Source organism: Chenopodium quinoa, unplaced genomic scaffold, assembly GCF_001683475.1.
Source record: "Chenopodium quinoa cultivar QQ74 unplaced genomic scaffold, ASM168347v1, whole genome shotgun sequence".
NCBI lineage: Eukaryota > Viridiplantae > Streptophyta > Magnoliopsida > Caryophyllales > Amaranthaceae > Chenopodium > Chenopodium quinoa.
In genome coordinates this window covers 3,643,302-3,669,337 of record NW_018743850.1, presented here as the reverse complement: position 1 = coordinate 3,669,337, position 26,036 = coordinate 3,643,302, and the positions used below count along the sequence as shown (strand labels likewise).

Below are 26,036 nucleotides of genomic sequence, written 5' to 3'. Positions count from 1 at the left end.
ACATGCAAGCTCATTCCCTATGTAAAACTGAAGGTTCATTAGTTATGGAAACAGTGCTAATAAAATTACAAACGGAGTGCAAAATTTATGATTTATTCGGCAAGAAATAAAGAGTGTTGATGTCGAAATAGACTCAGTTTAGTTCAACCTTTTGGTTTCAGCTAATATGAACTTTTTTGGCATAACTAAACTTATACTACGTTTGTCATTGTATTAAAACTTATATGTATTGTTTGAACTTATTTTAATTTGTCTGAAATAAGACAAGATAAAATGAAAAAAGTTGAAACAAACAAACCCTTACGTGCTTATGTGATAAATGTGCTTGCTTGTATATGGTTCACATATGGATATTATTAGAGTATGTGTAAAGTAATTTAGTGATATATTGCCTCTGTTTCTTTTTACGGAGTTTACTTTGACTTTCATGGTATCCAATGCACATCTTTGATCACGAATATGTTCAAATAGGCATATGTAAAAATTATAAAAAATTGATAAATTAAAAATTGATTTCAAGTTGAATCCCATAACATCCCACGTACATGTCTAAAAATTACAATATATCAACTTTGACTTAGTCCTCTATATATTAATCATCTATAAAGGACGTACAATGATATATATAGAGTCTAGTAACTTCATTATTTGTTCCGGAGTGTTACGAGTCTCATGTCAAACACAAACACAAATATCGCCATTTCTAATAAAGCCAATTTTAAAGTACTATTAGAAAAATCAATAACATACCTACGCGCTTGTAAGAAAATATCTAGTCCTTCTTGTTTCTAATTCCTTCAATGTTAATATCAAATTATATATACATCAAATTTTACATCAAATACACACTTTAATGTTACATACACATTGGAATAAGATTCGTTTGGCCTTGTGCGCAATCTTTGTCATCTTTTTAGATATGGATTATGGAATCTGAGCAGTTGATTTGGTAAAGAAGGATTCTAAATAATAGACACAATTCATGTATTCATGGGACCAAAAATAATATCTAGCTACTACACTACTTTTGTGTACAAGTCTCTATGCAATTATTTCTTAATTATCCATGCAAAAATATCATTACTAATGTTTGCATCTTATGGTTTCAACTTTCAAGTAAATGTTAAAAATAAAGAAACAAATACTATCAAACAAAAATTATTATTGAAATAATATGTATTATTAGGTTTTATTGATTGTTCTCAAGATAAATATACCAAAAAGTTGGTATATGAATTGATGTTTAAGCAATTATAAAAAAAATAATTGTGACGTTTATGCTGAAATAAGTAGCATCAAAAAATAATACATTTATACGAAGTATTATATAGTTGAAATTCAAGTTTGATTGGGTACTTTATTTCCAAGCTATTAATAAAAGTAAATTATCATGAGATTTTTTCAATCAAAGAATATGTAGCAAAAACTTTATCTTAATTAATTTGGCCTACTATTGATTTGGTTTTCATAAGCTGGCTTCTTTCAAATATTTTTGATAAAAATATTGCATTTGGAGATTTAGGACATAAAAAAGGAAAGATTAGGAGATTTAATTTGTTATGAGCCTATAAATCAACGTACGTTCGTCATCAAATTATAAATGTAACACACCATTGAACTGCCCTCACTAAATTTGATCAAGACGTAATAGCATTAAATAGGTAACAACCTCTCTCGATCTTGCCTTGTTACAATACAATTATACAAATAGCATATAAACATAGTATATGCTAGCTAGTGACTATAAAATATAAATCCACTACTCCTAACTCCTTAGTCATACTATGTAACTCCTAAGTTAATAAGTATGAGTATTACCTCTGTTTCTCTAATTTTACTAAAAAACTGTAGAAACAAAAATCACTTAAAATTCAAAAAATGATTGTTTACAGTTCACTCGTACTATTCACTTTTGAAGGAGAGAATAGAGCGTAAGAGAATTACAAATTATTATATATAATTGGGTCCCATAAAGTAAGGTGGGAGATGATAAATTATGAATATAAGGCGAATGCAACATGATATTATAGGTGGATATCCAAATACGTGGAAGTAGTAAGTTGAATATCACTAGTATTTCGTTGGCATGAACACAAAAACTCTGATGTAAAAAAACCAAAAAAAAAAAAAAAAAAAACTTAATCTTCCAAAAGAATTTGAACTTCAAATATGAAAAATCAAATACTTTTACTCATTTCAAAGGTGCAAATTAGTTGGTGCACGACACGCTCATGGACTCGTGAAGTCATGATGCCCCAATGCACCAGTCGAAATAACAATATACGAAATGTGTTATCTGATTAGGAATTATATGTTCTTTGATTTTGAACTATATATTCTTTTAATATATATACTTTTTAATTATACGTCCCATGTTCTTTTTATTTTTGAATAAAAAATGAGCGTATGTCTTGGATTTTTTTTACATGTTCATTGATTTTCGATGTGGAGATCAGACATGTTATTTGCAATCAACTATATGTTTTTTTGTTTGTTGCTTTTGAGATTTATGTACATCCGTTTTATTTCTTGTAATGTTATATTAGGGTCCATATTCATTAATTTTAGTCTTTATGTATGTTATTTGAATTTGGATTTAATTTTATGTTCATAGGGTATGTACTCGGCTGCACAAACCAATAATTACATCAAAGGATGCGAAATTTCATAGAAATCTTAATATATAACACCCAAAGCTATAACTCTATATAAGCAACTAAATGGTTACTTATATAACTAAATTAAGCCAAAGTATACACATGTCATCCTAGTTAGGCCCTTAATTATTTTGTCAATGTGTTTGCTAGTCTATTAGCTATTGTATTTGCTTCCTTGTTCTTGGATGAAAGTGAGCTTAAATTTAAAATAATAATAATAAAAAAAATCAACAATGCATAATTTGAGTATAGAGTGTCTAGAAGCTAGCTGAACAAAATTGACATTAAGTATCTAATTAATTCTCTAGGATTAGATGACGTATGTGGATTTCTTTCTACAATTGAAACTTTGTCTTTGGACTTCAGCACTTTCATCCATTAATTAAGGTAAGAAACCTCTCATTAGACATGCAACTTGTGATTTCCCTAGTACTTATTCTTCTATCACATGGATATTCTCATCTCTTTATCCATTGGCTCAGTCTACATTACATTTCATCGTATGGAGTTAGGCGGTAACGTTATGTTATCTTCACTTGAATTTTATGTACATCTTTTACTTATTAGTTACGGTATGAATTTTTGATACTCTTATTTCATCTTATATTTCGTATAAGACCTTATTACAAGGTGTTATTAAAATTTATTAGACCTTATTAACATTCTTCTTATTATATACAAATTTGTAAAAGGAGATAGAATACAAATGATAATTTTCACCAACTCTCTAGTACCTAATGGATAATTTTCTCAATACCGTTGGCAATTTCTATAATACTTGTATCAATTGGAGATTTGATAACACTAAGAAAAAAAAAAAAAAAAAAGGTTAGATAGCAGTGTTAGATAGTTGTGAGAATGAAGTGATATCATTGGCATAACCTTTTTTTCCTTATTATCTATTACAATACGTTTTTTTTAAGATGTACCTCTGTCACTAAAATCAGAGGTGTCAAAACCACACCTAATCCGAAACCGATCCAAAAAATATCCGATTTAGATTTAAACTCGCGTGGATACAATAATTTAACATACTCAACTTAAACCCGAACCGATCCGATCTCAATAGATCCGATTCGATTATCCGAATTGACACCTATAACTAAAACTATATCCTGGTCCTCATAGTAGGGGTTGTAGGAGATATGGTGACAATGAATTCCGGATCCGACTACGTACGTGTTTTCTAGGGCATGAATAAATTGGATCGGTAAATAATTACTACAGTACATACGTAGTATATATTTCTGACCTTGATACTTGTGGATTTTTATTGATTTATTTACTGCATGCTGAAATATAGTTTGAAGAGAAAAGTCAGGTTATTTGTTTACATCAACTAAAATTTAACCAAAAATATTATGCTAGGCATGTCTTCTTGCTAAAGACTATGTCATGGAACAGCTAGATTACAGAAGGCGATCAGAAGAATTTATCAATAGTTTGGCTAAATTCTCTTAACATGTATGGCTGTATGCATATAGATTAAACTAACATCACATATTTTTTCATACTACTAATTCCTAGGTTTCACTTACATACTAGTATATGCATATAATTCCTCTGTTCTTGTTTACTTGACTTGTTTCTTTTATCACGCTTGCCAATGCAAAACTTTTACGATCAATAACTTTAATTCTCCAAAAGTAAAAATTATAAAATTTATATATTATGATAGCACTTATTGAGACGATGTCAAAAGGATTCCACACGAATATGTCTTTCCTTACATATTATTTACAAAAGACGCTCAAAGGAGAGGTGATGAATAGTGTAAAAGTCAAAGCGAGTCAAATAAAAAAGAACGGAGGAAGTATATAGTTTTGTTTTATATTCTTAGCCACAAGGGATGACAAAGGACATGAATGAGCTATAATGGGGGACGTAAAATAAAATCCATTGCTAAATTTGACAAAAAAGTTACTAATTCTTTTGTAGGGAAGTTCCAACGATGTGAATTATAAGGGTGATTACTTTGTCCTCTTAGTAATATACAATTGTGAACGTACATTTTAATATTCTTCATTACAACAATCTTAGTCCACATTGATTATTTATGAATCTATGTACCACCCGTGCATCACACGGGCGAAAATATTGTTACATTCATAAACCATGTGAATTTGTAACTACTACGTATTAGCCAATTTTGTTGGAGGCGAAGAGTTCAACCAAAGTGTTGGACCACATTATGAAAATAATTCGAGTGTTATTTTACGCAGAAATATGCGCAATAAATAAAAGCTTCGGTTTAAAGACTATTTTGGGCTTTTGTGGAATGCTTAGATGGACTGACTTATTTTTGGGTTCAGCTAAACGAGTGATGTTTCTTAAGCCCCGGACAGTATGTTAGATAGTGATTTAATACGATAGCAACTAATTTAATTTTTTTTTAAACCTATTTTCATATTATGGTAAGATTTAAAAAGATCATGAGAAAAATAAGTTTGTTATTAGTCATATTTTGTTCCTTTAATTTAACTACTATTGCTATAGGCCACAACAATTTTTATTATTGTTGTCATTATGCCTTTTTTTTTTTCTCCAAATATGTGATCTCCATATTACTATCTATATTACGAATATTTTAAACAATTTTAAATGTAATAACGAATCTTGTCAAAAAAAATTAATAATAATGTGGAATGAAAAAAGTTATAATGTTAATTTTTAGATTACAATGCTAGCAATAAGGTACATTTAGAAATATAATTCATAGTAATGATGAAAATGGACTAATGGTAACTACATTAGCACTACTTCTGATACTAACACAATTGTTTTGATGCACAAAATGCATATATAGTGTGAAGTAAAACAACACTCTCTTCAATCCATTTTGTTTTTTTCTATTTGAAATCTTTTCACGTGACAAAAGTCAAAGTGGAAAGAACAAAGATACTCAAAGAGACAATATTTTAACTGTTTTTTTTTTAATCGGATTTATGTATTAATTTCTTAGCGGTAAAAAAAACGGAGTAATTGGAGATTCAAGGATAAAAAACAAGATTACAGCCAGTTTGAGAAAATAAATAGAGTAAATTACACTTCCATTCAAGTGATTCAGTTGGTAAATGGGCCTCGATGGCACTTACCACTTTCCAGCAACTAAGAATAGGCCCAAACTTGACTGAGCAATGATCCAACAAGTTGCATCATTTCTCTGGTATTTTCCTGATCCATTAAAGAGGACATTGACAGCCTAAGAATAAATCAAGTATTTCAACTAGAGACTAGGTCAGTCTCAAGAACTTTGATGATTACAATTCAACAGTTTCTTTCCCTTCTATATTTCAGCAAATCTATCAATCGATTACGAGTATGAATTTGCCTATCATAGGCTCATAGGTAACAACAAAATTGCAAAGTGATGGATGAAAATTTTCCTCAAAAAGAATGATATGCTAAAACATTGGAAGGATACAACCAGAGTACAAATAAGTTCCTATAGCTGTAAATGGATGAAGGGTTATTCAAACTAATCCGTCTTTTTAGGAAAAGGATGTACTATGTCCAGAACGAAATTTTGTTGGAGAATGCAAACAGCTAAACAGTAATGAAATAAGACTCAAAAAATTTGCTCACTTGTAGGACTTGGAAACCTCGAGCACCAACTTATCCATGAACTGGCATTTTCGATGAAATCCCCAGCCTGGGTTGCTCTGCATCACAGATTAACTCAATATTACTACTGTGTATTAACGTTTGAAACCACATTTTTAAAAAGAAATTTAGCCAGTAGATAACACGATCGTTTGAAAGATTACAAACACTATCATGCAGCTTATTAAAAAAATAACACTTTAAGCATGAGTATAGTGAGTACATTTCTCTTTGCACAAAAAGCTAAGATTAAGAGAGCTTGGGTTAAAAAAAAATACAATTCCTAGAGGGTTCAAGCAGGGTGGGTTGTCCCTCAGAAGTAAGTTGTTTGTTTGCTTGTCTAGGCACTTAGGCAGTATCCACTATCCAGTAGGTATTGAGTTTCAGGCATATTTACAAAAACGTCAGATGCCAGCTGGAACGTTAGCCATCACGTGCTTTCCAAACAAAGCTCTGTTCTTGATAAAATCTCGATACAAATATGCTCACTTTGAAGTTCAAAAGAGCTTATGTGCTCTCTTCTCACCCCTACACCCTAGAACATTATCTCAGTAGCACAAAAGTGGGCCGATCACCATCCTTTTCACAAAGCTTACATTTGTAACAGTTCTATGCACAAGACAAAGCAGCTAAAGCTATCACATAAGTCCATACTAACGCCCTCTTATAGTATATGTTGGCCTATACGTGCAGCTCTGTAGATTCTCACACAAACTTCAGTCCACCCCTTGTCCAATCAGGGGTGCAGGTTGTGTTCGGTTTGGATACTGTCGGGTTGGGCTTGCGGGTCAGAGTGTTCATGCAGGTCAGATATGAAAATGGTTCATTTTGTATTTGGTCGGATAGTTCTCAGGTCAAGTTGATTTTTGACAGCCTTAGGTTCAGGGTGGGTGGATGTATATAGCCAGTAATATTACTTAAGAACAGATAGAGTACAATATAATTAGTACATCTCTCTATCAAAAGCAAAAACATTTACTTTCCTTAAATGTGTAGATGCATGTAGATGAACACTAAGTTGCTAAAAATCCATCCATGATCGACATACCATAGAATAACTGATCAATAATGATCAACACCCCACTTACAGCCCCGTAGATGTATCAAAATCTATATCACTTTATATTAGTTTTTATATATATATGGACCAACATCTTAACAAATCTAATCTAGTGCCAAAGATTATATATGTGAAAGAGAAATTTAAAAAAAAAAAAAAATGAATGCACTTTCAAAGCTTATATATGTGCACAGCAAGAATTGAAGCTCAAATGCTTTTCTTAAATGCTTAATGCACCACAGTAATTTAGCAGAAAGTTAAGGTATTGTACTGCCAAAGATTACCCCTAAAAAAAGTTTACCCAGAAAATGTACTTTGCAAGGGAGTAAAGACCAACCTGAAGTGAGAGAACAGCACGGTCTGCGAAGTGCTTCACTGAATTTGGTGCACTAGGAGGAAGAGTTTTTGCAACTCTTTCCAGTTCTTCATGTTGCTGCTTTGCAGTAACCGTGTCAGGCCCACAATAATGATCCACAATCTCTTTGAAAAGTGGAACCTTCTCCATTGTTTCCTTCATAATTTCCTGATAAAAGCCATACAATAGGTATCAGTATACAAAAATGGATATTGGCCTAGAAGAATGTATTAATCATCTAAACAATTAGCCACAAGGAAAAAAATTCCAAAATGCTTAGAAACAGAAGATACTCGGGTAGTTTAAGAGCAGGGGCGGAGCTACAAGGGGGGCTAGCACAGGCCTGGTCGGCCGGCCCCGTAGCCTAGCCCCGCGGCCCATAAATATTTAACTTGGGCCCCTGTAAATTTATTGTATATGTATTATTAAGTGAATATTAACTTCACATAAATGGTCTTGCTTTAGTGGTATATAGGTAGTACATGATAGCACACATGGTCACTTGTTCGATTCTCCTAGCTCTCTCACTTTGTTTTTCTCTTTTATTTTTCTTGTATAATTTGGGTGTTTTTTTTTTCTTTTATAATCCCGCTTCTTCATTTTTTTTTTTTCTCTTTTATTTTCTATAAAAAATTCTTAAAAAATAAAAATAAAAAATCCTTTAATAATTTGGCCGGCTGTTTTTTTTTTTTTTTTTTTTTTTTTCCATTTATAATCCCACTTTAATTTTCTTTTATGAGATGGCAAATGAAGATTCAATGCTTCAAATTCAATAACACTTTGTCTAAATTTTATTCATTCATGATATTTTATTGATTGATGATCATCATAAATTTGCCTGTGTATGATGTTGTGACATACATTCAAAAAAACACATGTACTTTCTAAGATCTAAATGTTCAATATTGCTATTTTATGTTTCTACTTATTTTTGTTAATTGTTTTGAATTAGACTAGAGTTTGCCTTTGTATATGATGTTATAACATACATTCAAAAAAACACGTAACTTTCTAAAATTTAAATGTTATATATTGCTAGTTTATATGCTTCTCCTTATTTTTATGAATTTTTTTTATTGATTTAGAGTAGTAACATTTACTGCAAAGTTCTTCGTATTTGTCTTGTGATTTGTTTGCATGTCAAGGTAAAATGATGAACTCTGAGTCTTTGTATAGAGAAATTTTTATTGTCAATGCTAGCACGAAAGATATTTTGTCCCTCGAAAATAATAGGCTTGGCCCCGTTAGCTTTTAATTCCTGGCTACACCCTTGCTTAAGAGCTATGCATCTCACTATCTTGTGGGGGAAAAAAAATCTGCAGTGTAAAGGTATCATAGAGAAGACAGGAAAAACAACTTCTATTTCTAGATCATACATATAAGTAAGACATTTCTGTAAAAGAGAAGTAAAATCATATTCTGTTATCAGCCAATGAATACCAATGGTTGAGACTCGATTTCCAATAGAGCCAATTTAGTCGACACTTTTATATCCTAATAAAGACAAACTTGCTCCCTTATAATTAAGCTAAACCACACAACTACCCATGAAGCCCCCACTCTATATTCCAGTGACACAACCCCCCCCCCCCCCGCGCGTCATGGAAACCCCCATTATGGACAAATGGAAAATCAATTAGATGCCAAATTATGATGAGTCCACAGGTCAGCAGTAAAAGGAAGCAGTGAATTCATTATTTATAAATGCAAATCATAATTTTCAACTTCATTATACGGAATCAATAATGATCATTGTTCACGGATCAGTAGATAGTATGACTAACCGCATTTTAGAAATAGAATGAAGAGACACAACTTATGCATAGGAGAAAGAAGGGAGAGTCAAAGATAGAGAAGAGTGGGCAAGATCTGATATGTCTGCCTCAGTGAAGGAGCCATGGTCATCCCAAATACCACAAAGGCTGCATAAAAGCTAATTCCCATATAACTAGAGCATATACTGTTGTGTGTGCGTGTGTGTTCAAATTCCTTCTCATTATAACAAGTCTGCTTAAATGATCTAATTCCCATATGGCTAGTGCATACACCTATGTTTGTCCTAAACTAAATTTCTATCTTACCATGTACACTTTATCTCACAATGCAATTAGCAAATATAGAAAATCAAGATGGGTGAATGGATGATTTAAAAGGAAGTCAAATATTAATGCAAGGGAAGTGGAAAAGGCCAATCTAAGCATCAAGGATTCCATATGCATCAAAATTCAGGGATACAAGATACAACTTGCATAGATTTTTTTCTTAATAAAAACATTAGTACTCATCTACAAGGGATTTAAATAGCATTGAAGAGCACAAGCTAATAGCAGAGCATGCAATGTAGCAGAATAATGCTTACCTCCCACTCTTCTTCATTCTCTATTCCCTCATAAGCCATCAAGAATGGCTTCATCTTCTCAAGAGCTTCACGAAGAGGAATAGGCGGGGTCTCATTAATATCAGGATTTGTCTCGAAATCTCCCATCAAGTATTCAGGCTCCAATTCGATCTACAATCCAAAGGTGAAGTTAACACATGGAATAGCCTATCCAAGTAATTAAAAAAATAAAAACAAAAACAAAACAAACAGAGGTTATTACCTTAAGGTTGGTATCAAGTGCCTCAAGATGCTCATCCTCCTCAGGATCAGGTAAGACATCAGTACTCATTTCTTCAAATGCCTCTGACAGTTCAGCCATCCTGCTAGGTCCAAGTGCCTCGGCTAACTTCTCACCATCTGCATCATCACCCATGGCAAAATTATCATCATCATCCTCATCCATTTCTTCATCTGAGTCATCTTTTGGTCTTCCACCCCTTCGCCTCCGATCACCTCCTCCTGCTGCACGCCCACCCTCCTTTCCATCGTCACCCTTGGACAAGATACCAACTGCCTTATTTTTCGCCTTCTCTAATTCCTCTTTGCTTAACTTTTTCCTTGCACCTGCAGAACCAGTATCTCCTTTCTCAGATCTATCTCTCCCTCTTCCAGCCTCAGAGGGAGGAGCACCGATTTGTTGCCTTGGCCTAAGATGCCGATTCTCTTCCTTAACTCTAGTTTCCAAAACCGGTTTTCTTTCAGTGGTTCCCCTCCCTGATCCTCCTCCCAATACATTCAGTATATTTTCAGGAAGATTCTTCTTTCCAATGGGTTGACGAGGCATAGAAGCAACTGACTCAGCTTCAAAACTACTACCTGTTGATTCATCCTTCGTAAGAAATATAGGCCTCTTAGGTTGCAAATCCTCTTCATTTCCCCCCTGCTGAACCGGACCACCTCTACCCCGACTTAACCCTAATTGCTGCCCCGGTGGATTGGGAGCAACAAAACCATTATACGAAGGACGGAATGAGGTACCGTGCCCACGTCCAGCAGGATGAGGCGATGATCCATCCGAATCATCCAATCCCTCATTTGAACCAGCCATTCCAGCCACAAAATTAAAAACAGGAGAACCCGAGGCGGCACCTCGGCCACGACCCCTACCACCTCCTCCTCCAGAACCACCCCCAGCAGAAGAAAAGGCAGAACAAAAACCAAGTTTACTTGTCCTCCCAATTGTTGTACTTCCTACACTACTAGGATTCATAAACAACCCAATTCTTCCTCTCATTTTCACCCTTTCCCCCTAATTCTATCAAAAATAAATCAAGGGTTCACCTTGCAAATACAAAAAAATTATAAAATTTATCATCAGTATTCTAATCTAATGCTATAATCAAGTTTTATACATGGAATCATGCAATAATTTCAGTCTATAAATCAATTAACAAACAAGCTTAAAGCATTAATAATAAGAAAAATATATGAACTTGAATAAACAAAGTTACAATTGACAAATGGGTTTTACCTTTGAATATTGGATTTGATGAGGAAGCACCGAGTTTGCAGTCGTTATGCCCGGTTGCGCGGCGTTGGTTGGAGCCACGATGGTCGCCGGAATGTGGGACGGTGGTTTGGTTGATGGCGGTGAGGAAGGGCTGGAAGTTAGAATGATTTTTTTTGGATTTTGGAAGTTGATTGAAATGTAGTGACTGCTTACTAGTGAGTTTTGAGACATAGAAATCGAAAAAAAAAAAAGAAAGAAAGAAGGGAAAGGATCGAACTCGGGATCTGTTGGTAACTAAGTTCTAACTATGTACAATGGGTTAAGGCCTTAAGGGTCGTTTGTTTAAAGTGGAATTGATTGGTAAGGATTTTGAATTCCTTACTAGTTTGAATTTGCTTGGTTTATTGTTGGACTAGTTTTTACATTTCATTTAAAGAAAGAAATGCGAATCTTAAGGAAAAAGGGATATTAAATGTTGATGTTTCATTATCTGAGAAAGGATTAATAGGTATGAGTGCAACCGCCTGAGATTCAAATGACACAGTCCTTTGTGAAATAAGGAAAGTTCGAGTTACCAAGTTAAGTTTGATCTAGTGGAAAAGATGGAACCTTCTAACTTTGAGATAGGGGGTTCAATCCCCAATATAGACACTTTGAGGTGAGGATCCCTTACCCTTCCCCCTCACTCTCAAAGTGTTTGACCTGCAAAATCGCAAATACCGGACCAACTAAACCGTCTTAGAAGGAATATAGGAACTATGGGTACCCCTGCTTTAAGTTTTTGATTTACATGAGTCCACGAAAGTAAACATTATTGTTTCATTAGAAAGTTCATTAATTAATCAAGAAAAAAATATATAGTCATCTTCCATTAATATAGGGCACTTCTATCTTCTTGAATATGATTTATTTGTGGAGTAGAATAAAAGGTGAAAGTTTTCTTCCAAATTATTTTCTTTGCAAGCTCCTTTTAGACCCTCCAACACGATCAAAAAACTATCATCAACCAATCAGTTAAAAAAAAAACAAGAGCGAGACACAAGTCATAGCTGCTATGTTCTGCTGAAGGCAAACAAACACAAATTCAGTTGCTTTGATGCAAGCGGAATATGGTTACATTTCACCAGATAAATAAATATACAAGATTTCCAGTAAGATTCACGCGTCCTACTTTCCAGAAACAACTACAACTGTACAATAAACATAGGATGCACATTTTCTGGCAGAAGGATGTCAACATTAAACAACACATGCCATCTGAAAAGTAGAGGAATGCATCAAACAAATCTCACACCTGCCAGCTGCTAAATATGTTCAAGTGAAACCTTCCCGTTACTTCTCCAACTTTGATCTCTTTGACAGCAAGTCAGCAATCCTCAAAATCTGACGCAGAAAAAGTGCTCGACCTTTTCTTTTTCATGTGTCCACTGCAAATTGGCATTAGCTTAGGTCCAGTGACCAAATTGTAACAACAATACATCCACCTGCCCAAGGCTAAATGCGTGAAGGTGAAATTTGCCCGCATTTTCTATCAACTTAGGTCTCCTTTCAGCGCATTAGCTACTCTTTGGATAGCTCTGGCAACCCTCCAAATCTCATGCTGTATTGTTGCTTGATTTTCCCTCTTCGTTTGTGTAGATTGAGAAATAGCATTAGCTATAGAAGGAAAGAAGTCTACCTTGCTATCATAGTGGTTGGAAGGTCCATAAACCTGTAACCATATATTATTGCAAAATTCTTAGTCACTACATAAAAAATTCAAGACTCTCGAGTCTTGACAGAAAAAATTTGAGCTTTCCTGTTCCTGCTCCTTTTATCCCACAGCATAATTGTCTTTGGTGATGAAATGACTGGAAAACTAGAGATAAACATCTATCTGTTAAAAGCAATACTCTATTTTTTGTTTGAAGAAGCACAGCTTATGCACATTACTAGTACTAGATAGTGGCAACACGGAGATAATGTTTGCCTCTGCATACTACAGAGTACAGACTACCACGAATCACCTTTACAAATTCATTATCGCTATCTTATGTAGTAAAATAATGAAATCATAAAAAAAAAGAAGGAACATCACTTACCAGATGCTTGAACCACTGATTCCCTAGCTGCCCCTCAACATCTAAGAAACCTCTTTCTGCAAGCATCAACCGATCATTTAACATTCTTTTCTTCAGCACTTCAAGATCACTAGAGACCCCCTCAGCTCTTAGATTCTGCAATTGTCATTCTAAACATGTAATAGCATCCAACAGCTATGTTTCTTCATTTAAAAGAATAAAGACAAGAATACCTGCAGGGACGCTACTTCTACTTCATACATGCATTGTGCAAAAACAAAAAAAAAATTATACTATGCCTAATCATGTTTTCTATTACAATATTCAGGACAAAGGTCTTGCTTTCTGTAGATCATTAGAGCTAGAATCCAGTGGAGCAGTTTAACTTGAGGTCCCATCCACTTAAATTCTGCTATTATCTTGTTTTACTTCTTAAAGTTTAAATTTTCACCAACTTGGGACCAATTTTGGGACGCAAGGAAGCCTTGGACATAAGGGAGGAAAATGGGTGCAATTTTCTCTAAGAGAAACAAAGTCCAAGAAGACCCCCTTTTTCTAGGTCTTTCCTCACTGAGGACCATGGGGCAGGTCAATCAAGTCTTTAGGATTCTATACATCTATAAGGGCAGCAAAGATACAGAGCAAAGAGTGATGTCCTACTATCCAGTTTCAATCCTATCTTCAGGGAAAGTAGAGAACAGACCGGGGTAAAAAGAAGATTCAAAATTACAGTAGCTTTTGAAAAAGAATGCTTTCAAAGAATGATGTGATGTGCGTATGTCTACTTCTCCATTGCCTTACTGGCTTACGCCATGCACACATCTGGATCAATCCTTTTTCGGCTTTTTTGTGAAGCATTAGGTTTGTCCTGATGCTTTGTCTGACTAGGGAATCTTCAAGTTTGGTACAGGAAACCAGGAAGAATTATCTGGATATGCACTCTCTTTGCAAATAATTTCAAATGCTAATCATTCCCTTAAGGTATAGACATATAGCCAAAATCAGATGATACTCTAGGCTATGTCTTCCAAGATTATAATTTATCACTTCAAGAGAAGCAAAAATATTTTAATTTTTTTTTTCTCTTTCTTTTTCCCCTTAATGTATCCCCTAATGTATCTCTTATCTGTTTTATGGATTATTTTTCCTCTGTACATTCTACTTCTCTCTACTGAGGCTAAGTTTCACTAGACTTTTGCTGATGTGCTTTGACTTTTCTTATCAAATCTAATTAAAATTTGCTTGTGTGGTCTGATCTAAGCTGATCAATAATCATAATAATTGTGGTTGCTCCTGCTGCTCTTTTTCCAGCTATTGCTACAACTGGACATGACACTACAACTATTGCTAATACCACCGCCACAAATACCACTAGCCTACAACTACTAAGGCACCTCTTCTTCCTCTTGCTACATCTTGTGTTGATGCTAGTACTGCTAGTATTATTGCCAACACGCCTTCTGCAGCTGTTAAGACTCTTCTTCCTACTCCGACAACAGCTTTTGCCTTTTGTTGATGCCACTGCCTACTAATAATGTTGCTACCACTTCTGCTGCTGCTCTTGCTGTACCATCACCACCACGACTACTACATCTAGTATTACTCGAGCTACTCTTATTATAAACTGCTACGGCTAATTCCGCTGCTCCACCTACTGTTCTAATTCACTAATTTGATCTGATTCTTGTTGCCCAGTCCAATCTAATCTGAAATAAGCAATAGAGTCCCAAATAAGGTGAACTAATCATAGCTTGAAATTTAGTTTCATGTTTAAGAAAAGGAAAAAAATAATGGAGCAAGAATACAATATTAAACTATATTAGTTACCATATGCTTGTAGGTTGTAGCACATGAAAGCATCAAATGTAGTTAGATAAGCTTATCTCACCTTTGCTTCCTCCTCGACTTCTTGAGCTACAGCAAATAAATTTTTGATAGATGTAGATATAGGAGTAAAGGACACACGGCCTTCCAGCTTATTGCTCAAGACACTTGTATACTCCTGCATAGATGTAGAAAGGTCACTTGGTTAGCCCTCCAATTTTTATAGCACAAGAAGCTTTGACCAAGTTGCTACCACACGATATGCCATATGACAAAAAAGATCATTACATAACAGAATAATAAAAGCCAATAGCCCCACCTAAAAATCTTTATAATATTGTCAAACATCAATAAGAATAGGAATAGCAGAAGGCAAGTGAAGATTATACAATTATCTCTAACAGCACTTTGCATGGAGTGATATCCTTCCTCTACTTTTTTTTTAAACCTTTATAATGTATTTGCACAATCATTCTTGTAGAAAGTGGACAATATCTTCTAGTAAAAAGCAATTTATACAAGAAAACACTAAAGAACTTCAGGTTAATTAGTATTAACTCCACAGTAAAAATAAAAAAATAAAAAAAAAAACGTTGAAGAGTATATCAAGTATAACACAAGATACCTGTAACTGCATTGCATATGAATGATAATTGAAGGGAAGAATTGGATCATCAGCCAAACGCAGAGCTAGAAGGCCCCAAAGTCCCGCCACTATGTAAATCAAAATTTATGAAGGTTATATTGGGACACTAAGCATCAGCCATGTTTTCCTAAAAATACAATTTACAACTTCAACTAAGAAAGAAACTGACCAGCCGCATGGCGATGGAACAAAGGATCTCCGTGGTTTAACATCCAGTCATACGAGTCAAAAGCTGTGTGATAGACTGGAAAATCTGGGGGCAAAGTGAAAAAGTATAATTTTCAGCATTATGACATTGAAAGATTAATATCACGGTTTTGAGCACAAACAAACAAATAATGGATGAAATAATTCAATTTCTTTCCGAAAAATTAGAGATTACATAGACCGTGAAAAATAATCTATTTCATCCCTAATCAGGGCTTCATCTTAAGAGCTGTCACTAGGGCATTATTATGAAACTATTTCCATGTAAAACTTGATGTTGGCATGTAAAAGAAAATCAAGTTTGTGATGTCGGCATGAGGTTATAGATAGTTGATCCTCCTCATACAATCACTTTCTTGTTTCTATCAAGTTGCTTGTGTCTTTCATTACCCAGCCTCTTCCCCACAACAATTATCCGCCTCATACAATCACTTTCTTGTTTCTATCAAGTTGCTTGTGTCTTCCATGTAAAACACACACATTTATTATTCCCTCATACCTAATTTTAAACTTCAGTTGTGGTTCAGCATGTAAGGAAATCAAAATGAATTGATCCATCTGATAAATCTTAGAAGTCACAGAAGATCTGACTATTAATGGGAAATAAGGACTCTGCAGATCCTTTTCTACCCAGTAAGATATCATTAATTACAAAGAAACATAAAGGGATGACATTATTGACATAGAGCCGGTAAGTTATTAATTGAGCCCACTAAGAGAAATACCTGTCCCATAGTATATATCAACAGAAGGAACCCCTACATGCTGCAGGAATGGAGCAAAATCAGAGTCCACTCCACTAAGCCTCTGGATCTGCAAAACAATGAAGAAAATATTAAAAAGTTGACATGCCCTCAAAGAAACCGATTTATTCTATTTTCCCCTTTTTGTGGTAGAGCTTTAATTATAAAGGCTCACATCAGCTATCAACTATTCTCACTTAGGATGCAAACTTTTTTTTGATGAGAAGTGGCAATCGATTAAGCATGTCACCTGAGGTACACTCTCGGTGCCCTTTCTTTCTCCCTCATTATTACACTCGTATGTTTGAGGCCAGCATATGCAATTCATGGCAAGCTACTCGTCAATAGGCAAGTCACATACTGACAGAATGTGTCAAAAATAACAAGACTATAACAGTGAGAAATGGCATTCAAACAGGTAAGAGGTGCTGACAGGACCGATCCTTCAAACTTCCAACCAAAACCAGAATTAACTTTGAAGCAGCTAGAAACAATCAATGAGCCAAATAGGCAAATATCCAGCTAGACCATCCCCCCAGTCTCAGCAGAGCCACATGTTTCATGACTTTGAATTTTAAAAATAGGAAGTTATTTCACAGCTTGAATCAACCATTAGGCCAATTGAAAATTGTGCTTAAAATACATGCAATCTATCAACTACTTGACCCATGCTTTCTTTTTTTCCTTTTTTTTTTCTTTTATATATATATATAAAATGAGACTGAATCAAAAACATCCCACTAAGTGCCAATGGTCCAGTATTTGCAATAATGCGGGTACTAACACCAATCTCAAGCTTCTCTATGAAAACAGAAATGTAACCTCCCTCCATCGATTATTATTTAACCTGATGAGGGGACGAAAAAGAAATGCAAACATTACGACAATGACGCCTCCAGCTTTGTTACTGACCACCCAACCATCATGTAGCTTAATGGCATTTTAATAATAATTTTTTGAAGAACCTGATGATACCTATGGACATCAAAGAAAGAGAAATTTGAGTAATATTGGTGGATGGATGGAATAGAAACGGAGATAGGCATTCCCTCAATTTTTTAATGTTGTTTTGAATCTCAGACAAAATATTATGAGATGATTTAGAGCATGGGCCCCAACTCCTGAATAAAACAGATTTTCCGACACCTATATTCCATCGGTCCATCCATTCAGACCCAAGTCTGTATTTCAATCAATTATACCTTCGAGACAAAGGGGCTTGCTGAAAAGAGTTGCACTACTTCAAAAAGAGATATGAGATCCTAAATATGTTACGCTGGAGCAGAGGCCAGGGTATATATTCTACTGCATGAGAAGAGGACAGTACTTTAAGAGGCTTACATTGATGCCTTTGTTCCTGGCAGTCCACTGGTCAAAAATAGTTTTATCTGCAGCATCAGGATCCTCAATCTACACCAATTCAAGCCAAATTTCATACATTAGCAATATGTATCAATACAGCTCAATTATTACATGATTTTCCTTACCTTCTTCGTAATGTCAGTTAGAAGATCATCCAGTTGTGGAGTCATACTTGGAAATAATCCAGGACCTTGAACTGCACAATCCACATTCAAATAGGCTACAGCCCTAGAGCCAAGATTCATAATGTTTTCTTCAACCCATTCAGTTGAACCTATCTGGAAAAGAATTAGATATGACTAAGTAAGAACCAACAAAAACATGATCCTAATGAAGAAATCACATAAGGTGTAGCTATGTGCAGGACACAAAACTTTATCCATTAAAATCAATATCATTAGTTAATTCTCAGTATAGTTATTTTTAGGTTCAGGCTAGGAATCGACATAGACTTAAGCATCAAAACTTAAAGATTATGGACTGAAAGGATGATTAATGAAGAAACAAGCTAGATATGACTGAATTAAAGCTAATCGCGGTGGCTAATCGACAATTACAGCCTTGCCAATCTTTCGAGAGGAATGGCACTCTCCCAAAACTACAAACTAAATCACTCAACACAATATTCAGCTGCCTTCCCTCCTCTCTAATCCTCTGTATTTATAGACTTTCTTTTCTAACAAACTCTCTAACTCATTTCCCAAGCTACCCATAACTAACTTATAAAGAGACTGCCTAATATGCCCCTCCCCCTAATATCAGTTCCTTGCAGTTCGTAGTAGCATTTAGAGTAGTCAATCAATCAAAGCCTTAATCCCATAAGTGGGGTCGGCTAACATGAACCAAATTTGATTATTTCGTATAGTCATCGACATAAATCTTCCTCCTCCATCCCTTACGATCCAATGCTTCATCCTCATGCAAATCCATACACTTCATACCATTCCTAACCCCTTCCAACCAAGTCATTTTCGGTCTCCCTCTCCCTCGTTTAACCCCTCCATGGTCCCATTCTTCCACTCTTCGCACCGGTGCACCTTCGGGTCTCCGTCTTACATGCCCAAACCAACACAGGCGATTTTCCCTTACTTTATCTGCAATGTCTGTCACACCTACTTTCTTGCAAATAACATCATTTCTGATTCTATCTCTTAGAGTGTTCCCACACATCCACCTTAATATGCGCATTTCCATAACCTCCATCTTTCTAATGTGCTCCTTAGAAGCCCAACATTCTGTACCATAAAGCAACACTGGTCTTATTGCAGTCCTATAGAATTTTCCCTACAACTGTAAGGGAATGCTTCGGTCACATAATACTCCCATGGCCGCTCTCCATTTAAGCCACCCCGACTAAATCCTGTGAGCCACGTCTTGATCAATGTCACCATTCTTCTGGATGATAGACTCAAGATACTTAAAGCATTCACTCATGGTCAAATCCTTTCCATCCAAACTCACCACTTCATTGCTTGTCCCCCTTTGAGTACCAAAACGACATACCAAATATTCAGTCTTACTCCAACTTAACTTAAACCCTCTAGATTCCAACATTTGCCTCTATTGCTCCAAATTAGCATTAACCCCATCCTTAGTTTCATCCACCAAAACGATATCATCTGCGAACAACATACACCATAGAACCTCATCTTGAATTGGTCTAGTTACTTCATCTAGAACCGTTGCAAAAACAAAAGGGCTTAATGCAGACCCTTGATGTAATCCGATTATAATAGGGAAATCTTTTGTCAACCCTCCACAGGTCCTACATTTGTTGATACATCCCGATACATATCCTTAACCAGGTCCACGTACCTTCAAGGGATACCTTTCTTCAACATTGCCCACCAAAGTACCTCTCTTGGCACCTTGTCATATGCCTTCTCTAAATCAATAAAGACCATATGAAGATCTTTCTTTTTTACCTTATAAAACTCCATCATTTGTCTTATCAAATGAATGTTTCCATAGTAGATCTCCAGGTATAAAACCAAATTGTTTATCCAAAATGCTTGTGCATGCCCTCAACCTATGTTCAATCACCCTTTCCCACAACTTCATAGTGTGGCTCATAAGCTTGATCCCTTGATAGTTAGAACAATCTTGAGCGTCTCCTTTGTCTTTATAGATCGGGACCAAGGTGCTCTTCCTCCAATCTTGTGGAATCCTTATAGCCGTCCATATCTTGTTGAAAAGGTTTGTTAACCAATCAATACCAATCTTACCCAAACACCTCCACACCTCTATCGGTACACCATCAGGGCCAACTGCTTTCTTAGGCTTCATTTTCTTCCGTGCAATCTCCACCTCCACTCTCCTAATCCTCCACACATACTCCATGTTGATTTCTTCATCACTCACGGAGGTATCTCCTGTCACAACTCCATTACTTCCATTAAACAGTTCATCGAAGTACCTCTTCCACCTTGATGTCCTCTTCTCGTACTAGGACCATTTGGTTCTTATCTTTGACACACTTCACCATGCCAATATCCTTCCTTGTCTCTTGTCTTCTCTTTCCCATCTTATAAATGATCTTTTCTCCCTCCTTCGAATCAAGCTTTTCATAAACCTCCTGATAAGCCTTCTCTTTTTCTTAGCGAACAGCTACCTTTGCCTTACTCTTAGCCTCTTTATACGCTGCAAAGGTTTCGCCACTTCTACATTTTCCCAAGGCTAGATAGCATTCCCTTTTTTGCTTAATTACTACTTTCACCTCTTCATTCCACCACGAAGTATCTCTTTGTATTGAAGCTCTTTCCCTTGATTCCCCTAAGACCTCTTTGGCCACTCTCAGGAAACAGTTCTTCATTCGTAACCAAGTCTATCTGGATCCACCTCTCCATCCCAATCCGCCTCCTTAATTACCTTTTCTGTAAAAACCTTAGTCTTTGCATCCCTTAGAGTCCACCATCTTATTATTGGATCCTCTTGTCTTCCTTTTTTCTTCACCTTCTCTTTCAAACAGATAGTCATTACCGACAGCCGGTGTTGGGTGACCACACTCTTTCCTAGGATGACCTTGCAGTTCAGGCAACTTTGTCTATCCGTGCTCCTTGTGAGTAGGAAGTCTATTTGTGTTGCATTTGCTCCACTCTGAAAAGTTATCAAGTGTGAATCCCGCTTCTTAAACCGAGTATTAGCCAAAATTAAAACATATGATTAGGCAAAATCCATAATAGCTTCACCACCTGCGTCCCTCTGCCCATACCCAAAGCCTTCATGGACACTCTCATAGCCATCTCGGCTCGCCCTAACGTGCCCATAACTTTCAAGTGCACTAAGATTTTAATGACAGCATTTAGAGTAGTAAGGACCAAAAAATGGTCACAGCTAGTTACATTCCTTGTTAAAACAAGCACAAAGCTTGAGCATAACTTTCAAGTGCACTAAGATTTTAATGACACATGTCGTAAATGGAAAGAAATAAAATTTACCCACCATCCCAAACTCTTCAGCATCCCAACTGCAAAAAATAATTGTTCGGCGAGGCCTCCATCCCAAGCGCATCAAAAAGGCATATCTACGAGCAACATCAAGTAGGGCAGCAGTTCCACTATTAGGGTCTACAGCACCGAATGTCCACGCGTCTCTATGGTTACCAAGAAGTACATAACGGTCTGGCTCTTCTGATCCCCTGATGACAGCAAAAACATCATGAATTTTGGCATTTTTTTCTTCTCCCTGCATAAGAGAACCAAATAACAAATATAAATATGAAATCAGACAATTATAACCACAATAAGCAATGAAGGAAAGCCTTAAAACAATCTATGGATTGATAAATCATTCATCATTGAGAATTCTGAAGCAAGCCATTTGGAGTTTACAACATGAACATTTAATTTGGGAAAGCATGTACTCCCTCCATTTTCTTTCGACGTACCTATTTATCGTTGACTCTAGATTCTAGGAGAATTGGGTGGACGTTAAAAAATGGTGTATAAAGTAACAGAGAGTTTGTACAAAGTGTGTGTGTTTGGGGGGGGGGGGAAGGGGTAAGATAGTAAAATTTGTTTACCCAAAATAGAATGAAGTAGAAATAGGTACGTGTGTGCCTGATCCTAGTGATGATTCCGGCTGTGGGTCCCACATAACGACTATTCACATGCTTGGGGATTAGGGTTCATGTGAATGAAATTGGGATTTGTTGAGGTTAGATAATTACATGTTTGATTAGGGTTTTCTTGACCTTTATGATGTAAATAGGGTTTTATAGAATAGTGAATTAAGGGAAAAACATGGTAATAGAAGTGAAAAGGGAGGGAAATTAAAAGTGAAGGTCCCCCGGCCGGGATCATCATCGGAATCAGGTGGTGAAATCTTTTTTTTTTTTTTAATTAATAGGTAATGTTTTAAATTAAAATTCAAAGATGTGGTTAAATCAAAAGGTGGGGTTTTATAAGATGGTAAAATGCAAAAATCCTTCAACAAGCAAAATTTATGAGACTTCAAGCTCTTAATGTTGATAGTTTTGTAGGACATATGTGCTAAGAATCAATATATAGGGAAGAGGACAATTAGGTAGCTGCATCAGTAGTAGTAGCTTAAATAATAAATTAGGTAGAGGGAGAACTCTATAAATAGAGCTGATTAAAGAGAAATATCATGTTGAATTTTTTTTAGAGTGGAAATACTTTAGAGAGCTTCAACTTATTTTTAAATTTTAATGCACAATTCATCTTCTTCCTTTGAATTTTTGCATAATTTTTCTAGCTCATAGAAAAGTTCTCAAAAGCTCAAGCTTATATGGATTGGGCACATTAACAAGAGGCACTATCAAAAAATCATGTTACAGCTTGAACAAGGGAAATTAGGTAAAGCAAGAACCCCAAAATAGTTAATTACAGCGTTTTTAACTTCACTTTGGTCTCTTGAACCTTAAGGAAGTATCATCTTCACATGAATTTAACTTGTCTTATGTTATTCAAAATTATTAATTCTTGAACTTATTGTATTTGAACTTATAAGACTGAAGAAACTCAAAATATGGTGGGGATAATAGAACCCCAAACATACACGAAGTATAAAATTAATAAGTGAAAATTAGGTGGGGAAAACAAAGCTGTGTTGCCTTGATCATACCAATTACTTTGACCCCTCCTCTTTTTTTCTTATTGCACCTAGAAAAAAAAAAAAAAATACAATTGTTTTGTAGTTTCCCCTACTACCTTCCCTTCTAAAAAGAGCTTTGCAGGTTTGCTGCCAAAAAATGTTAGGGGTAAGGCCATAATGCTACATAACGGAAACCTCAAGGACCATATTATTAGTCATGAATCATCATTGCCTTAAAAGAGCTGATTACATTAATATAGATCACCTTATTATTCATCTTGAAAACAAAGAAAGAGACAAGTTATATACACAGTGAAAAAAAATAATGAACTAACAATCAACAAGAGCAGAAGTTATATACAATTCAGACTTTTCATAAGAAAAGCTATCATCAGGAGTTGTAAGGGCCACAAAGAGATGCTATCAATGAACAAAGGGCCAAACTGAGGATTTTCCTTAATAATCTATCAACTACCTAAAACAAAAAATCTTCAAGCTGCTTTGGTAAAGCAGATACCTTATTCAACAACTACCAACTAAGGGAGCACAATGGCTAGCTCTAATAGCTAAATCATCGCTACACCTTTTTTTTTTCTTTGATGATTTACCATAAAAATTTTATTGTGAATATATATATGGACTTAAAATCCATTTTAAACATTAACTTGAACATCAAAATATACAAACTCTAATTCATTTATCCAGCAACCAAACCTCAACAACCCTTAACCATAAAAATCGTCGTCACAACAAGTAACATGACTTCCTAAAATGAAAGCAATTCCAACAACCAAAATATGAAACTTAAATAGAAATACTTTACTCACTCAGCTTACCACATTCAGAATGATACAAAACCACCATAAAATTGACCATAACTTTTAGCAAAAAACCAGTTCCCACAAAAACAGTTACAACATCATTCAGGACCACATTTCCTAACATACATAACATAACTTAAAGTCAAATAAAAACAGCAACAATCCAAATATAACTTCATTAGATTTCCAAAATTCCAAATCAAACCTTAAAATTTCCAAAATTCAAACCTGATAAGTAAAATTCAGCACAGTAGGACCAGGACCAACCCTTAAATTGCTATTTTTAAGGGCATCCCTCCATTCTAAGGGCACCTGAGGTCCCTCAAGTGACCTTAAAATACCCTCAGCTGTCTCCACAGAAATTGGCAAAGATGGAATTTTAGGAAACCTTTCTTCAACTTCCTTCTCATTTCTCCCTAATCTCTCTCCTCCTTCCATTACACTCCCCCAACCAGGACTCAGTGGGTCCCCCACACCCTTCATCACTGTCCCTCTCTCCACCCCTTTAACATACTCCCCCTCGGTGTACATCAGCACCGCGACAGCCCCTCTGAGTTCCGCCCCTTTCACTGCCCCGCCTCGGGACATCCCCTCACCCCTCCTAACCACCACCACACACCCACTAACGTTCACCCCCACCACCCCCAACGCTCGGTAATCCTCATCCCTCCCGTAATTCGCAAACACCGCCCTACCCACCGCCGTCCCCGACGGCGAGTAAGCGTGGTAGGGACGAATTATGTCAAACCCCACCTCCAAAGTCCCGATTTCTTGACTATTTAGATCACTAAACTTCGCAGTAAGCGAAATTTGCGTCGGATAAGACAACAAAACCTCGTACTCCGAAACTTTTGTCTCTAAATGAAGATTCTCGAAGTGGGTTTTGACGTATTGCGCAGTCTGATAACCCTCACGAGTTCCGGCGAGGTGGGGGTGGAGAGTTAACGCACGGAGATACTGTGAAACGGTGTAATTCGATGAGAGAGAAAGAAAAGTGTCGTGAAAATGGTGAGTTAATTTCGACGCTTTCTGGGGTTTTGCAATTGTTTGAATCTGGGTTTTTTCAAAGGTGTAAAACCCCAAAATACAGAGCAAAATCACAAAGATGAAGGTTGTTGTAGGGCGTTTGAAATAAAGATTTTGAGCCATTTTTAGTGAGAGAGGGAGGAGAGAGAAAATGGTACTGTAAAATGAATGAAGAAGTTGAAGAAATCGACGCTTTTTATCAACAAACAGAGGATTGCAAAAGGTTATATTAATGGCGATCAACGGTATGTGTGTCAGAAAGTGAAGAGAGTGGCTTTCAATGGAAAATTTGTGGGGTCAACAAATAATTTGAAGAGACCAATAGTGGGTCCCACCTGTTCTTGGTTGATGTACAATCATTTATCCCAGATTTTTTTTATTCGACAGTCAACCTGATGAAGAAGATGTATGTTTTCAGAAATCAGAACCATATACTATTTCCAAAATATAATCGTATATTATGATTCCTAATAAGGATATTCCATTATCTTCAAGTATCTTGTTCCTTTGGAAATGTTATTTATGTTTGACAAATCAACCGGATCGAGTTTGATTGTTGTGGTGATTCCGTCATGAAATAAGGCTATTTTTTGTTCAATTTATTTTTACTCATTCGATTTAATGGCTTTATTTTGTTCATTTTATTCTTATTCATTTGATTCTTATTCATTTGATTTACGAAGAAATTTAAAAGGTACACTTAGTATTAACGACACAAATTATTACTCCTTATGATTTTTTAAAGCTATAGTTTAAGACAGATTGTTTAACGCTAGTTACGCTACAT

The 26,036-nt window shown here is 35.6% G+C and overlaps 2 protein-coding genes across 3 annotated transcripts; both read right to left on the bottom strand.

Moving 5' to 3' along the window:
- Positions 1-5,566: 5,566 nt before the first annotated feature.
- On the bottom strand, positions 5,567-11,731 carry LOC110685989. The gene is made up of 6 exons (XM_021862559.1): positions 11,527-11,731; positions 10,276-11,336; positions 10,035-10,184; positions 7,658-7,843; positions 6,243-6,319; positions 5,567-5,831 (listed from the first exon to the last, which is right to left on the bottom strand). Exons 2-6 carry the CDS (start codon positions 11,287-11,289, stop codon positions 5,813-5,815), a joined length of 1,446 nt encoding a protein of 481 aa, XP_021718251.1. The 5' UTR covers positions 11,290-11,336; positions 11,527-11,731; the 3' UTR covers positions 5,567-5,812.
- An 808-nt stretch (positions 11,732-12,539) lies between these two features.
- Positions 12,540-25,747, bottom strand: LOC110685988 (probable glutamate carboxypeptidase AMP1). Of its 2 annotated transcripts, none has more exons than XM_021862558.1 (10): positions 24,452-25,733; positions 21,789-22,031; positions 18,473-18,625; positions 18,327-18,395; positions 16,968-17,055; positions 16,205-16,288; positions 16,015-16,103; positions 15,454-15,567; positions 13,587-13,721; positions 12,540-13,216 (listed from the first exon to the last, which is right to left on the bottom strand). In XM_021862558.1, exons 1-10 carry the CDS (start codon positions 25,370-25,372, stop codon positions 13,037-13,039), a joined length of 2,076 nt encoding a protein of 691 aa, XP_021718250.1. In that variant the 5' UTR covers positions 25,373-25,733; the 3' UTR covers positions 12,540-13,036. The 2 variants fall into 2 exon arrangements, 1 of the variants encoding a protein (XP_021718250.1); XR_002504131.1 differs by lacking the exon at positions 12,540-13,216 and adding an exon at positions 14,960-15,271 and having other exon boundaries at positions 13,596-13,721; positions 24,452-25,747.
- Between the last annotated feature and the right edge of the window lie 289 nt (positions 25,748-26,036).